This window comes from Leucopleurus acutus, assembly GCF_964270905.1.
Source record: "Leucopleurus acutus genome assembly, chromosome: 1".
NCBI lineage: Eukaryota > Metazoa > Chordata > Mammalia > Artiodactyla > Delphinidae > Leucopleurus > Leucopleurus acutus.
Window position 1 is genome coordinate 162,481,639 of NC_139142.1, and position 15,315 is coordinate 162,496,953.

General features: G+C 43.9%; 1 protein-coding gene across 1 annotated transcript in view; it reads left to right on the forward strand.

Annotated features, from left to right (window-relative positions):
- The window catches only part of AGBL1 (AGBL carboxypeptidase 1), a gene marked incomplete at its 5' end in the record, with an annotated part of 781,776 nt that overhangs the window by 141,077 nt on the left and 625,384 nt on the right, over positions 1-15,315 (forward strand). The window contains one exon of the mRNA XM_082857818.1: positions 1,643-1,680. Coding sequence (XP_082713944.1) covers positions 1,643-1,680 — 38 coding nt within the window. The remainder of the gene's footprint in view (positions 1-1,642; positions 1,681-15,315) is intronic.

Genomic DNA, 15,315 nt, shown 5'->3' on the forward strand with positions numbered 1-15,315 from the left:
GATTTTCATTTTCTCCCAACCCAAGCCAGGCCCTCTGCACTGTGGCTCACAGATTTTCCACACTGGCTTGGGCTGCCAGCAGCACCTTCAAAGTGCCCTTTCTTAAATCCACTGTTGCCCCACTGTTAGGGAACCGTTGGCCAAAACTGCCCGCCTTAGCCAGGCATGATGGTAACCACTTGCATGAGTTGTCTCGCAGCAAGAGGCAACCTTGTCTCCTTGGACATTCATTTCCAAGTGTTAGACAAGAACGGGTCCCCTTCTCGGGGCCTTGGAAGAGGTCCTCCTTCCTGCAACAGCACTATGTCGTGTTACAAAAGAGCGTAGCTGAGGAAGCTGAAAGTTGATTAGAGGCAATCATGGTTGGGAAGGAGAAATGATGTAGTCTATCGGTGAAAACTAGCCTTGCCTTCTTTACGACTGCATGTTGTTTGGATCTCACAGAGCTGGGGGTCATCCTAGACATGGGTTTGCATCAGTGAGTTTCAGGCCGCTGCTTTGCAGGATTCCCTCGTGGGTTATGGGAAGCAGTAAGGTTTCAAGTGCCTACTTTCTGCTTTAGTTTATTTTTATTCATTCCTTTGTTATTATTATTATTTTTTTACTGTCAGCTCTGTTGCTCAATAGTAAATAATATATTGCAAAGAGAATTGTCCCTTATCAACTGGGCAGAGACCAGGGCAAAGAAAGTACCGAGAGAGATTCTGGAGAACAATGGATGTGGAGGAATCAAAGATGGGAAGTGAGATTCCTGGGTTTGGGGCCCCAGTTCTGCTCACATGTCTGTATAATCTTGGAAGGGTGATCTAGCCTCTTTGGCCTGTTCCCCCAGTTCTCAGAAGGGTGCTGGGGACATATCACTGTTTAACAGGCCTTAAGGATAAGTTAGTAGGGCTGTGCAGAATACTTCTATTCTTTAATTTAAAAAGTATACATTCTCCCTCCCACAGTGTCCTCAGTTTCATGAAGTTTTCCTCTGCCCTGTAAGGGGGTCTTTGTGTGACCTTCCCAGGCTCAGGGAGTAGACTGAAGGGTCACTAAGACCTGAGCCAAATGCATTTTCATTCTATATGCCTCCCCTCACTGCAAAGGCTGTCAAATTCCTTCATGGAAGAAAACAATGAATTTGGAAGGAAAATGCAATGTAACCATTTTTTACCCTAAGGAACCAGCTTCGCTTTCCAACGTGTGAATGTTTTCTAGTGTGTTCCCAGGGCCGTGAGTGTTTCAAGAAGTTTGCAGTGCACTGCTGTACTCACTCAACCTCCAAGTCTCACCCACTCCCAACCCATTCTCCAGAGTCCCCAGGGTTTCCAGGTATAAGTCAAGGGACTGCCAGAGCTCTGGCTGGAAGGAGCACAGCGTGAGGAAGTTGGTGGAAAGTGGGAGGCAAGAGGAAGGGACTCCCTTTCAGCAGAGGAAGGGACTCTTGAGACCCATTTGCAAGACAGACAATTCACTCAGCGTGATTTCTACATTTGTGCCGCTTTAATGGTCAGCAGTAGAATCAATGGAATGCCTGCTACCTGGTTAATAATGGGGCAGTTAGGTGGCAGCAATGAGACGGCCAGCTATGGGATCCATGGGCTGACAAAAAGACCATTGAACATTGACTTTTCCACTTTTCTTTCTCTTTCCCCAGGGCAGCCACTGAAGTTCTGGCAGCATTGCTGAAATCCAGTAAGTGCCTCTTTTGAAACGTGGTTATTTTTTTCCCCTCTGAGTTCAGTGAAAGATGCTCTTCTGTCTCCATGGCTCATTTTCAACCTGGAAGGCAATAGAGCCATTCCTGGATCTTTGGGGTGAGATGGAGGATATTACGGCTGCTCTAACTCGGGGCTGCAAAGAGAGAGTTAACCTCTCTCTCTGTGGAGGTGCCATTCATAATGCTGCCAAGACAATTGACTCTAACTGGAGTATGTTGTCTACTGCAGACCCGAGGAACTCTCCAGCTCCTTCTAATTGGACCAGCAGCTTTTAAGGACTGTTGGAATAAACTGCAGGTTCCAGTGGGATTGTCCTATGGAAGAAAAGTTTATGACAGTGGGTGGGAAGCATGATTCTTGCCTTTGATTCACAACTGAGCTAGTGACTATATTCTTGGGCAGATGGGGTGTTGGAATCGCTTGGACAGTGTAGATGCTGATAACAAATTTATATTAAAAATTTGCCTCTTTTCTCAGTTACTTGAGTGATTGCAAAAGAATAGCTCTGGGAGTCTGAATAATTTGAGAATTTTTTTGTGTGTTTGCCTTGTAGCTCTGGTCTAATTACATTGGGAGTCAATTTCATGTGTGCACCATGCACTTGGGAGTGAAGAAGTTTCAGCTTAATGTTTTTATTTTTTTCCCCTCCTTACCGCTTCATCTATTTTAATTTGGCATCTTGGAAACCAGCTGCTTCAATTGTGATATTTGTTTCTCTACAGGGAGCCCGAGGCATGTGGGTAACTTTAATAAAACTTACAAATAAATAAATAAAAATCAAAACACCTTCTCCCCCAACCATGTATCTCTGTCAACTCTAAGTGCAGAGAGTCACATCACATAGTGCTTCCCTTTGTAGACTGAAAAAATAATTGAAGCTTGAATTCATTTGGTTTGTTGGAACTTGATACAGTACACAAGTCTATCCACAGCTGCCTGACCTGCAGGGAGAGTGAAGGTGGTTAGAGCAGGTTGGGGGAGTGAAGAGTGAGGGGTTAGGAAGCCCTCGAGATAGGAGGGGGGCAGAAAGTGTTACCTGCGGGTTATGGAGAGAGAACGGTTCATTCTCCATACTGAACTTGACTCAGGTTTGGCATCTGGGTTTTCATTATTTACCTGCTCACTCTGTCTGCTCGCCTGATTATATAACACCAGGTGTTTGAGGAAACAAGGTGAGGAAGTTCTTGGATTGCAGGAAGTAAAGATGCTGAGAACGGCTGGGTAAGCCAGCCGGCGAGTGCTGTGCCTTGGGAAAGTAGCTTTCTCCTGTATCCTCCCTGCCCAGCTTTGGCAGTAGAGGCCTGACGTTTCATGGGGACAGAGCCCTGCTAGTGTTACCAAATGCAGGGGGTGGGGGTCCCGCTGCTTGCTGCTTACAAAATCAATTACACACTCGCAAATGTTGGTAGAAAGGAAAGATGCCTTTAATCAGGATGCTGGCAATCTGGGGAGATGGTAGACTCAGCCTCCCCCCAAAACCACCTCTGAAGATTCGTCCATGATACTTTTAAAGGGAAGGAGGGAAGTAATCTCAGTTAGTCACTGAGATAGGGGGTCAGAATCATCACCATCCCTCACTGTGTGCAGGCTTGTAGACTTCTGGTCATCTTTCTCTAAGATGTTACCTTGTTCATGTAGTTTAGTCACACAGTCTGTTTGGGAGATTACTGACGGGGAAGCTAGGGAAGAGATCTGGTCATCTGTTAATTACTTATTCTTCATTTCTACTTCTTTGATCTATGGAAAGAACCGATGAGTTAGGCAAGGTATTGTGTTAAAAGATTTGAAAGGTGTACTTGGGCCGGAGATGGTAGAGAATTGGGGTGCCTGATTTAAAAATTAGTTAAATGGTGCAAACGAACTTATTTACAAAAGTGATATAGAGTCACAGATGTAGAAGACAAACTTATGGTTACCAGCAGCGAAAGGGTTGGGGAGGGATAAATTGTGAGATTGGGATTGACATATACACACTACTGTACATAAAATAGATAACTAATAAGGACCTACTGTATAGCACAGGGAACTCAATAATCTGTAATGACCTATATGGGAAAAGAATCTAAAAAATAGATTGGATATATGTATAACTGATTCACTTTGCTGTACACCTGAAACTAACGCAACATTGTAAATCAACTATATTCCAATAAAAATACAAAAAAAAATTAGTTACAATCTAGCTTTGCTCAAGTGATGAGAAAGTGGCTTCCTGCTGAGAGCAGTTTCCTGCAAAGAGCTGTTTACACTAGCTGAGAAAGGCTGACTTATTTTTCTACCCATACACACACACCCCTGAAGCTCAGAGTTGAGTGTCCTGATACACCAGGTGTAAAAATCTGAATGTAGTCACATGACAGTTATTAACTATTTCTGTGTAAAACATGATGTATGGGCCCAGGAGAAACCAATAGCCAGTGCAAATACTGTCTGATTCAGGCTTAGAGCACTAACTGGGTTTCCAATGTGCTAGTTGTGCTTAGCAAATGGAGTACACTGCACTAGGGGCTCAGTTTTAGAGTTTCTAACTTCTCCTCTCCCTCCAGAGCTCAGCTCAGACCTCATTCCCTCTGAAAACACTTTCCCTGGCTACCAAGACCAGGCTGGATGCCCCTCCTCGATGCTCCCATAGGCTCTCCCAACACATTGATTACGCTGCATTGAATTTGCTGTTGCCCATCTCTCCCAGCAGATTGCAAACTTTTGAGGGCAAGGGTCATCTTTGCTGATTGTTGTATTACTTGCATCAGCACAATAAAAAGCCTAAAATAAATATTTGTGTACTAAATGTTTAAGTGAATGAATGATTTATAATATCTACATGTATAAAAAAGGCAATACCGCCCTCTACTACCCTCTACTACTGAATCCAACGACCCATGCATAGAACCAATGATATTAGTTCTAATCTCTGTTTAACTATACAAATAGACTGTCAGGGAAATGATAGCCTGTCATCCTCCACATATAAAACAAGTTTTATTGTCGCATTAGAAGGATGTATACGGTTATTTGCTAATTCTGCTGAGCTGTCCACATAGACTTTTGTCTGAGTCTCGGGTTCATCCTAACACAAGAGAGCTGGATGAGAACTTCTCTTCTTTCTACAAATAAATACTCAGCCTTCATGTCTATCAGGGTTTCTCAACCTTAACACCCTTGCATTGTGAACTGGTTAATTCTTAGTTGTTGAGGCCTGTCCTGTGCATTTTGGAATGTTTAGCAGCATCCCTGGCCTTTTCTCACCAGGTGACATTGCCAGTTATAATGACTAAGATTTGTCTCTAGACACTGCTAATTGTCCCCTGGGATGTCAAAATTGCCTCCTTCTGAGAATCACTGTTGCATATTTGACCACACATTAGCTGACGCTCATTCAGGGTTTCAGATGATCCCTCCCAAATACCTTTATTGGTATTTCATAGAAATGCTCTTCTTGCATAATTGATCTTAAATTCCCCAGCACTGGTGTCATTCCTGTGGGTTCACATGAAGTAAGAATACGATGGCAGAAAGTCTTTATGAACATGCAGAAGTTACTTGGGAGGGAGCAGGTTCTCGAGATCTAGAGGATCTTAGAACAAGGACAGCAGAAAGTTCCATTGCAAGTGCCAGCTCCCATGTGTGGGTAGAAGGATTCTGAGATCATATTTGAGCTCAGCAGGCAAGAGGGCTGTTTTTTCTTTTTAAATTTATTTTTTATTGAAGTATAGTTGATGTACAGTATTATGCAAGTCACAGGTATACAATATAGTGAGTCACAATTTTTAAAGGTTATACTCCATTTATAGTTATTATGAAATATTGGCTATATTCCCTGTGTTGTACAATATATCTTTGTAGATTATTTTATACCTAAAAGTTTGTACCTCTTAATCTCATACCCCTATACTGCCCCTCCCCATTTCCCTCTCCCTACTGGTAACCACTAGTATGTTCTCTATATCTGTGAGTCTGCTTCTTTGTTTTTGTATTCACTAGTTTGTTGTATTTTTTTTTTAGATTCCACATATAAGTGATAGCATACAGTATTTGTCTTTCTCTGTCTGACTTATTCATTTAGCATAATGCCCTCCAAGTCCATACAAGTTGCTGCAAATGGCAAATTTTCATTCTTTTTTATGGCTGCATAGTATTCCATTGTATATGTATATACCACATCTTCTTTATCCATTCATCTGTTGATGAACACTTAGATTGCTTCCATATCTTGGCAATCATAAATAATGCTGCTATGAACATTGGGATGCATATATCTTTTTGAATTAGTGTTTTGTTTTCTTTTTGAATATACACCAGGAGTGGAATAGCTGGGTCATATGGTAGTTCTATTTTTAGCTTTTTGAGAAACCGCCATACTGTTTTCCACAGTGGCTGCACCAGTTCCCACAAACAATGTAGGAAAGTTCAAGAGTGCTGTGTTTAAATAGCAAAGTCTTTCGTGGATTTGGGGAGGAGCAGTTGCCATCTTTGTTCTACCAGCCTAACCAAAGTATTGTGTGGCATGTAAGGTCTGGGTATGGATGGTACCACTGCACTTAGGCTGGGGTTACTGTGGGGGAGATGAGTGTCATGGAATTCTCTAGTTGCCTTCAAATGCCTTCATATATAAGTAAGACTTGACATCGAATGTCTGTCAATTTACATCCCAGATGAGTTTGTGTCCACTGAACCTAAATGCAGGAAGTCAGTTTCTGTCTAAAATTCAAGGCCTCACCGTCTGGCAGTGATATCTGGGAATATTTATGTGCACCTTTATCTCCTGAAAGCAAACTCTTTTTAGCTGGTGATTATTCTGGCCTTGATATCAGTATAAAAGTTGGCCATTTTAGTATATCTCTATAATTGCATTACAAAAGGAGAACATTCCCCAGTTAAAATAGAGCCAGAAGGACATATCTACTACCTTGGGGGCAGTAAACATGGGTGGGCTTGTGAATCTTAGGTCACCAAGGCCCTATGACGTAGTGGGTGGTGGGAGGAAATCCTCACCAGTAACAGGGAGAGCAGGACTGAGGGATCTGGGAGCCTTGGAGCTGCCCACCATAACAACAGAAAGAAAGGGAAAGAGCACCAGGTTGCGTTAGAACAATTTTGTTATTTTGTCTCAGCCCTTTCTTCCATCAAGTAGCTATTGCATGAGAAGCCAATGTAGGAAAGGTAGATGGCGGACAGAGAGAAACGAACCAAAAGACAGCTCTCATCTCTTTCCTTTTCCGAGGAACAGCATGCAAAATAAAGCCTTGGAAGTCCTAGGCCTCTTTTCCAATTATTTCCGAAATTTAGAATCCTAAAAATTAAAGTCATTGCTCATTCAAGGGTCCTTTTTGTATGGATGTGGGCTAGAATGGTCTAATCCACATTCCATACTTTTACTGTATCAGTTCCCCTCTCTCTACCTACGCATGTGCAAACACTAAATTTTCCTGTATTGAAATCTTTGCCCTTTTATGCTCTATCCTGCACAAAAACACTTAGCTTTTTATTACCAAAACTTAATAAGGCTTTGATTAATAAATAATGCTTCTACTGCAGGCAATTTTTTCTCTAATTAATAAAAATAAGACATGGTCCTTTGCCCCTGTCCCTTTTTTTAAAAAAAAATTTATTTCTTTATTGAAGTATAGTTGATTTACAATGTGTTAACTTCTGGTGTACAGCAAAGTGACTCAGTTATACACATATATACATTCTTTTATTTATTCCTTTGCATTATCGTTTATCCCAGGATATTGAATAGAGTTCCCTGTGTAATACAGTAGGACCTTATTGTTTATCCATCCTATATGTAATAATCTGCATCTACTAACCCCAAACTCCCAGTCCATCCCTCCCCCAATGCCCCTCCTCCTTGGTAACCACAAGTCTGTTCTCTATATCCGTGAGTCTGTTTTTGTTTCATATTTTATTTTATTTTATTTTTAAGCCAAGTTATGTCTAGTTTATTTATTTTTAAAATTTTTATTGGACTATCGTTGATTTACAGTGTTGTGTTAGTTTCTGCTGTACAGCAAAGTGAATCAGTTATACATATACATATATTCACTTTTTTTTAGATTCTTTTCCCATATAGGTCATTACAGAGTATCGAGTCGAGTTCCCTGTGCTATACAGCATTTGTGTCATATTTTAGATTCCACATATAAGTGATCTCATATGGTATCTGTCTTTCTCTTTCTGACTCATTTCACTTAGTATGATAATCTCTAGGTCCATCCATGTGCCCTTGTCCCTTTTTCTATCTGCATCCACTCTGCCTTTCTTTCTTTTATCTGTGTCTCTACCTGGACTTCTGTGTCTCTTCTCCCTTTTTTTTTTTCCCTCATCTTCTTCTCCTTTCTCATTGGTCTCTCCACCTCTCCCTCTTTCTTTCTGCTCCCTAACACCCTTTTGTGAGCATTAGGTATAAATGCAGTTTGGAGAAGTGGTGGCCTGGCAGTGGTGCTTGGAATGAGTGTGCACCATGGAATTCTGCCTGATCTGTACTGGCTCCAGGGATGAATCTTCACGTAACGCCTTGGTAGTAACCTTGCTGCTCAGCTTTAAAGGTCACACTCTCGGGCTTCCCTGGTGGCGCAGTGGTTGAGAGTCCGCCTGCCGATGCAGGGGACACGGGTTCGTGCCCGGTCCGGGAAGATCCCACATGCCGCGAAGCGACTGGGTCCGTGAGCCATGGCTGCTGGGCCTGCGCGTCCGGAGCCTGTGCTCCGCAACGGGAGAGGCCACAAGAGTGAGAGGCCCGTGTACCGCAAAAAAAAAAAAAAAGAAAAAAAAAGGTCACATTCTCGCAACAAGGAAAGACCTGAAGCACTTTCTGGTTCAGGCCCTACATCTTAATAAGGGTATGATGGGTCTACTTCAGACCACTCTCCAACTTCATCATTAGCATTCAGAGAAGTCTGGGAGCTTGCATAAGTTGGGGCAATGGGGAGGGTGCTGGGAATGGGAAAGTAAGTTAGTAAAGGGAGGGAGACAGAGAAGAAAGAAGGGAGGGAGAGATGCAAGGGAGCTAGTGGGAAGTTTGGCAGGAAGAGGAGGTTCTCTGGTCTCTTCCTCGGTAAGCTCTGCCCGGCTGGCTCATGGGGACAGCACAGCCTGTTGCTATCGGGGGTATAGGAAGGAGGGGACTTCTGGCACCTAGAGTCCTGATTATGGACAGACACCTCAAGCTCTCAACGGTCCTCTACTATGGCCTGGCAATCAGCAGTGTAGGGACTGGAGGACTTGGTGGCCAGATAGTTGCTCTACAGCAAAATGTCAGAGAAGGGGCCATGTTTGAAAAACCCCAACTGAGGCTTTTGTAGGAATTCTAGGAGCTCTGAGGAGTTCTCAGAATGGCATCAATGTTTTAGGGTGATTGGCAGTGTGATTCCTTTGAACTTCTGACATACACCAGTAGCCGTAGGGTGGCACAGACTTCACAGGGCTCACATGTACAATCTGTGTTCCCATGGGGCCTGAAATGTGTCCTCCTGGCTTCCCAGGCTGCCTGGCCACGCCTGGTGCCCCAGGATTCTGCCCACGGAGTGTTTCCCCTTCAGTTTCCAGATGAGGGCCATGGAGTCAGACCATTAGAGCTGGAAAAGACCTTCGAGGTTGCTTAGTGCAGTGGTGTTCAAACATTTTTTTTTTTGAGTAGAGAACTCAGAGCCCTGTCAGTCCATTTCCCAATGATTCTCCCCTAAGGTGGCCCTGAGACACGTTCACAAAAATATAGCGCTCCCTGAGAACTCAGAAAACTACTAACCTTTCTAAAAATTGAAATATATTTGACACTTAAGATTGTGTAAATGTAACACATTTATGTTATAGATTTACATTATAGATTACATTATAGATTTGCTACATCTATATTGCTATATTGCTATTATAGCAATAATTTGCACCTCTGTCACGTCACATAATTATCATTTCTTTTTAGTGGTTGGAATAATTAAGATCTAGTCTCTTAGTGAGTTTGATGACTAAAATACAAATTGTTGTCTAGATCCCAGAAAACTGATGGTCTTATCCACCCCTCTTCGCATCTTCATACAGGGAAACTGAGGACCAGAGAGAGGGAGTGACCCGCCTAGATCTCTGAGACTTGGAAGGAAGGCTTCCTGTCCAGCTAACACTGGTTCTTTCTTTTGTCTCAGCACAAATGTCTCTGTCAAGGGTATTGACAACCCCCCATCTCTGCCCAGGGTTAGGTTTCCAATTAAACCTTTTCACTATATTTATACTAACTATAAATATACTAACTATAACTAAGAACTAACTATACTGTAATCAGTGAGTCCTATATTTTTGCATATGTGTTTGTGTGTATGCATTTTTGTGTACGTATGCACGTATTTTCCCTGCAGGGTCTACCTCCGTGGGCACTGGGGTCCCTATCATAGACCGCACACCTCACATTGAGCTGTACCCAGAGAACCTCTAACACACTAATGTTAACTAAAGAAGGATTCCAGTTTTGTGACTTAAGCCTCATACATTTGCTTTCGATATGCCTTAATGAAGAGGCCAGCCCAATTCCTGTCCCCAGAAAGAATCAAACTGTGGTGTGATTATAGACCCGACGTCCTTTCTGCCATCATAACTTCTGGAGAAGCAAGCCCTATATTTCTGTGATGATCCAGAAATCTGCTTCAAGTAATATTGCTAGATTTTTGCATTTGTCACACTGGGATGGACTGCTGTGATCGACCTTGTATGAATGCAGACTAGCAAACTACATTCGTCACATGGTGGGATTGAAATGACAACACAGACGTGTACCATTTATCGACTGCTTAGCGTGTCAGCCACTGTATATACCACTGCATGTACGTGCCTAGTAAGGGGGTATCATCATCACCATTTCACAGGTGTAGGAACTGAGTCCTGGAGACGTTGGGCTACAGAGCTTACCTGCTGTAGACCCTGGGACCTGAGCTCTGTGCATACCAAGGAGAGATGAACAAGGGTAGGTGTATTCAGCCCAAAGAAGATAAGATCAGAATCTGAAAGGAAGCTAAATAAATACTTTCTAAGTATTAGAAGGATTTGTGTGTGTGTGTGTGTGTGTGTGTGTGTGTGTGTGTGTGTGTGGTGGGAGCATCTGTCATTTAGTTTAGAAAAGAGCGTCACACGGTCCATCCCATACAAGCATCTGAAGGGGACCCAGTGAGAAGTGCCCAACACACCAACATGGCTGTGCGAAGGGCCAGAGTCTCTGCTGTGAGGCCGAGCATCAGGCGAGGCTGATGAATGACGGGGTGAGTGAGAGGAGAAGGGAACAGGGCCGGGAAGGATTACAGCTGCTCCTTCCCTTTCCCTGCTGGCTTTGTCAGGCCCCCGAGCTGGGGGGACTGATCGTCCCTGGCCACAGACCGCAGCTCATGTACTTCTTCTTCCTGCCATGTGGTGGTGCTGTTCTTCTAGTTATCTTGGCCGCGCTAGTCCAATATTTATTTTCGGTGAGTAATTTGTTTATCAGGAGGTTATTTTAATCTAATTTTGGCCATATTTGCCATTCCACACTATCTGTGCTTCCCAGCGTTAGCAACTTGCATGTCTTGAAGGAAATTAGCTGAAGATGGTCCCGGAGGCATTCGCTCAGCCATTATTTAAGGGAGCTGGGAGGAGGCAGGGTGAGCGGAGCCCAAGCCCGGTGTTGGAAAAGTTGCTGGAATTTGTTGCACTCCCAGTGAGGTTAGCGGGATTGAGAGGGACTTACCGAGGGTGGGGAGTATCTCGCATCTCGCGCAGCTTTTTTGAGGGCTGCCTCTGGTAGAGAGCAGAGAATCCTGCAGTTACTTTTCCCCATCTCCCCTGAACCCTTGTGATAACCTGTATCTTCCTCACCTTTGCTGCCAAGGCCAAAGGCACGACTTAAGGAAGATGCCCATCTGCCTTCCCATGGTTCACAGGCATCCCACATCCCATTTGATAATATGTTTCATGAACTGTTCTCTGCGATCCCTCAAGGAAGAGGGCCGGAAGGTGGGGAGTGATAAGAGAATTATTGTTTATTAGAGTACCTTCAGGGAATAATGATCATAACTATTAATTACAGAGCACTGGCACTTGCCAGGCACGTTATATTCCCATTTTACATACAAGGAAGTTGTAGTTAGGAGAGGTTAATGATTTTTTTCCCCAAGATCCCATGAATGGTAAGTGGAGAGCTGAAATTCAAACTCAGTTGTGACTGTCTTCAGAGCAGAAAATCTTCCTATTTCAAGGATGAGTCTCACCTTCCACATGGAGTCAGGAAACCTGGACCTGGCTGATGGGCATGGGACCTGAAATTAGTTCTTTGTCATTGTACTTGACTTCAGTGTGGTTTTCCAAGACTGGGAGGGCTGTACAAGTTGAGTGGTTTGAGGGTGCTTTAGTAGAAGAAACTTTTTTTTTTTTTAAAGAAATCTTCTGAGGAGATGACACATCTAAAGCAGATGAAACGGGAGCAGAAGTGGGAGACCCCAGTGAATCACAGCCTGGCCTTTCCCTTTTCACCTCTTCTTTCCCTGGCTCGTGATTGATGCTGAGAAACTTCCATGGAAGTTCCTCAGGGCTCGAAAGAATCAAGTTTGAAAACCTCTGTAATAAATATTCTCATGGGACACTTTCAGAGCTCAGTAAATTTTCAGAGATTATAACTTAAAGACGGGCTGATGCATCCTTTAGGAGGTTTGGAACATGTGCTCGTTTTTACTGTGTGGTGGTCCTGAGGAAGAGCTAGTCAAGTTTGACTCAGAGATGCAAAATTGTCATCTTCATCCTTGAGCCTTAGTCAAGTAACTTTTGAGTCTCCTGGGATTAAGAGGCCTGATTAAACAATTAAACTGGACCTAATTAAATGAGAAGGGTCAGCTTCCGGTGGAAATTACAATGGTTGTTAGTATAGGCAAGATGGTGCACTACCTTCCCGAGATGGCCAGGATGTTCCCAGGCACCCACACGGGGTCTAAAAGAACTGTGGATGGTGGTGGTGTGTTTTCCTTGCTTGACATAAACTGTTGTCTGCAAAAAAACATTGTTGTAATAAGGTTGCAACCAATCCTGCTTCTCACAACTAAGCAGGCTGCTGTGTTTTAACCAGGCTATCCTGTTTTCTGGCCCTAAAGACCTGGTTCTATCTCTAGGGCTTTCCCTCTGGCCTGATTATCTATCTGCCTGTAGGTTTGGGCCATGATGTTGCTTTGACAACAGTGTGAATGTGTTCAAGGAAGCTCAGGCTCATGTGTGAAGTTCGTGTGTGTTTGCTAAAAGCTCAAACCTCTTACTCTCTAGAAGGTTGATCCACACACACTTACATATTTTGTTTTCATTCTGGGGAATGAGGGGTTAACATCCAGGATTGCTGAGCTCTAAATGTTCTGGATTTTAGAATTCGTGTCACCCTGGCATAATGAATGACTGGCTATGGATTGACAAAGATAAGGTATCACAAAGATTTAAAGAGATAGACAAAAAGATAAACATCTCAGAGCTCTGAAAGTGCACAGTAGCTTCCTCATCCCATTCAGGATTGACTGTACAATTATTTGTTTATGTCAGGATGTAAGTCAGATGCTTCCTACAGACTTCTAATAATAGCAGTTTGCAGAGCACTTTTTCATATATTATCTCATTTAATGCTTACCGCAGTCCTGCAAGACAGGTAAATATTTAACTCTTCTAGAGCAGCAGTTCTCAACATGAGTGATTTTGTCCCAAGGGAACATTTAACAAGGTCTGGAGACATTTTTGGTTGCTACATCTGCAGGGGGTGTGGGTGCTCCTGGCATCATGTGGGTAGAGGGCAGGATGCTGCTAAATATCCTACAATGCACAGGTCAGCTGCCCCCGACCCTACGACATAATATTCGGCCTCAGATGTCCATAGTTCCAGGCTGGGAAACTGTTCTACAAAACATTGAGGTTCAGAGAGGTTGGCTGACTTGCCCAAGATTGCATGATGTGTACTTAGCACAATGGGACTGAAATCCATACCTTCATTTCACTACCAGAGGGTTTCAAATCTTGTATTTTTACTTTAAAGAAATAAATTTTAGGTATTAAATTTTAAATGAAAACCTTGGCAGAGCATTGCATGTAAACAGCTGATGGTGGAGCTGCTCTGGTGGCAGCAGGGGTCAGAGACCCCGCTCAGCCTCTTCCTTAGCCCCTCCCCGTAATCCCAGGGACACACAGACTGCCTGGCAACTGCTACGCCCATACAAGGAGACCCAGAGAACATTAGGGCCCTGTTGGCATCCACAGATCTTCTGAATTTCCCTGTGCTGTTAACATTTTTGAGTAGAGGATGACAGCATCTGAGTGTACATTTTAATAAGATGTGTTGGGCAGTGGAGGGGAGGCATGGGGGCCAAGTAGGAGGCTGCTGCCGGCACATTCCAGGCGGTAGGGAAGGGGCACTGGAAGGACCACGGGGGATAGGAGTGGAGTTCAAACGAGGACGCGCAAGGCTCACGCTTGCTTTGGGACTTTTCAGTGCCGTGCTACTGGATGACATCAGGCCAAAGGGCAGCAGGCCAGGAGCACAGGGGCTGAGCCCTTTACCTTGCTCTGCGCATGCTCAAGGCCTGGCAGCATAATGCAGTGTGAACCGATTTGCACGTGATGTTTGCACGTGCAGATTTGTTTTCCTGTAGTCCACGCTACTTGTCTGTACTCTGGCCAGAAGCAGGCAACGCCACTGACAGACAGGTGTCTCCCTCATCCATTGACGGAGAAAGGCAGGTGGGGAAGTGCTCTGTCTTTCTTCTTCCAGGTATAAATCCTGGCTTTCTTCTTTAAGTGTTGCCTTCTGATGAGTAGACAGTGGAAATGGCAAAATGAAACTAGGACGAAGGTTACCCACAATGACCCAGAAGGGACTGGGGCTCGTCTTAGGGCTTAGCAGGTGCTTCTTTCCCGACCAAGAATCTAGACTCAAAAGAAAACTCTGGATGGATAGGAAAACTCCTGGGAAATTTTAGGTCCAGGCAAAGATGATCATTCCTAAGGGCTTTCTTGCAGAGATGTCAAAAACAAATAACAAAAAGGAGAGTGAGAAAATCTGACCAACATATCCGCCCACCCCCTGCCCACCTGATTTTGCACAAACCACTGTGATGAATGTCAAAGCGGTGGGGGTCCCGCATTCTGATCTCTGCCCTACTGCTCTCCCCTCTCTTTCTTCACCTGGCTTTAGCTTCCAGGCTTTTTGTTACTTGTACTCACCAAATTTGGGCTTTTCTACTTGCTCTGCTCTCCAGATTTCTAGAATTTTCTGTCCCCGGATCTCTGCAGCCTGATTCTTTCCTACATTCCGGTTTCAGTGCTAATGCCCCCTCCTCAAAAAGTTGCCCCAGCCACCCAATCTAAAGTAGCAGCCCCACCAGTCCCTCTAGAATCATTACTTGATTTTCACTGTAGCACTCGTCATTGTCTGAAGTTACCTAATTTGTGTGTGTGTGTGTGTGTGTGTGTGTGCACCTATTTGGATCTGAGGGTCTCCCCAGCTCCCCCATGGGAATGCAAGCCCCTAAGAGTAGAGACTTTATGCATCTCATTTCCTGCTCTAATATCCCCAGTGCTTACAATACTGCCTGGCACATACTAGCACATAGTAGTTGTTAAGTGTGTTTGTTGA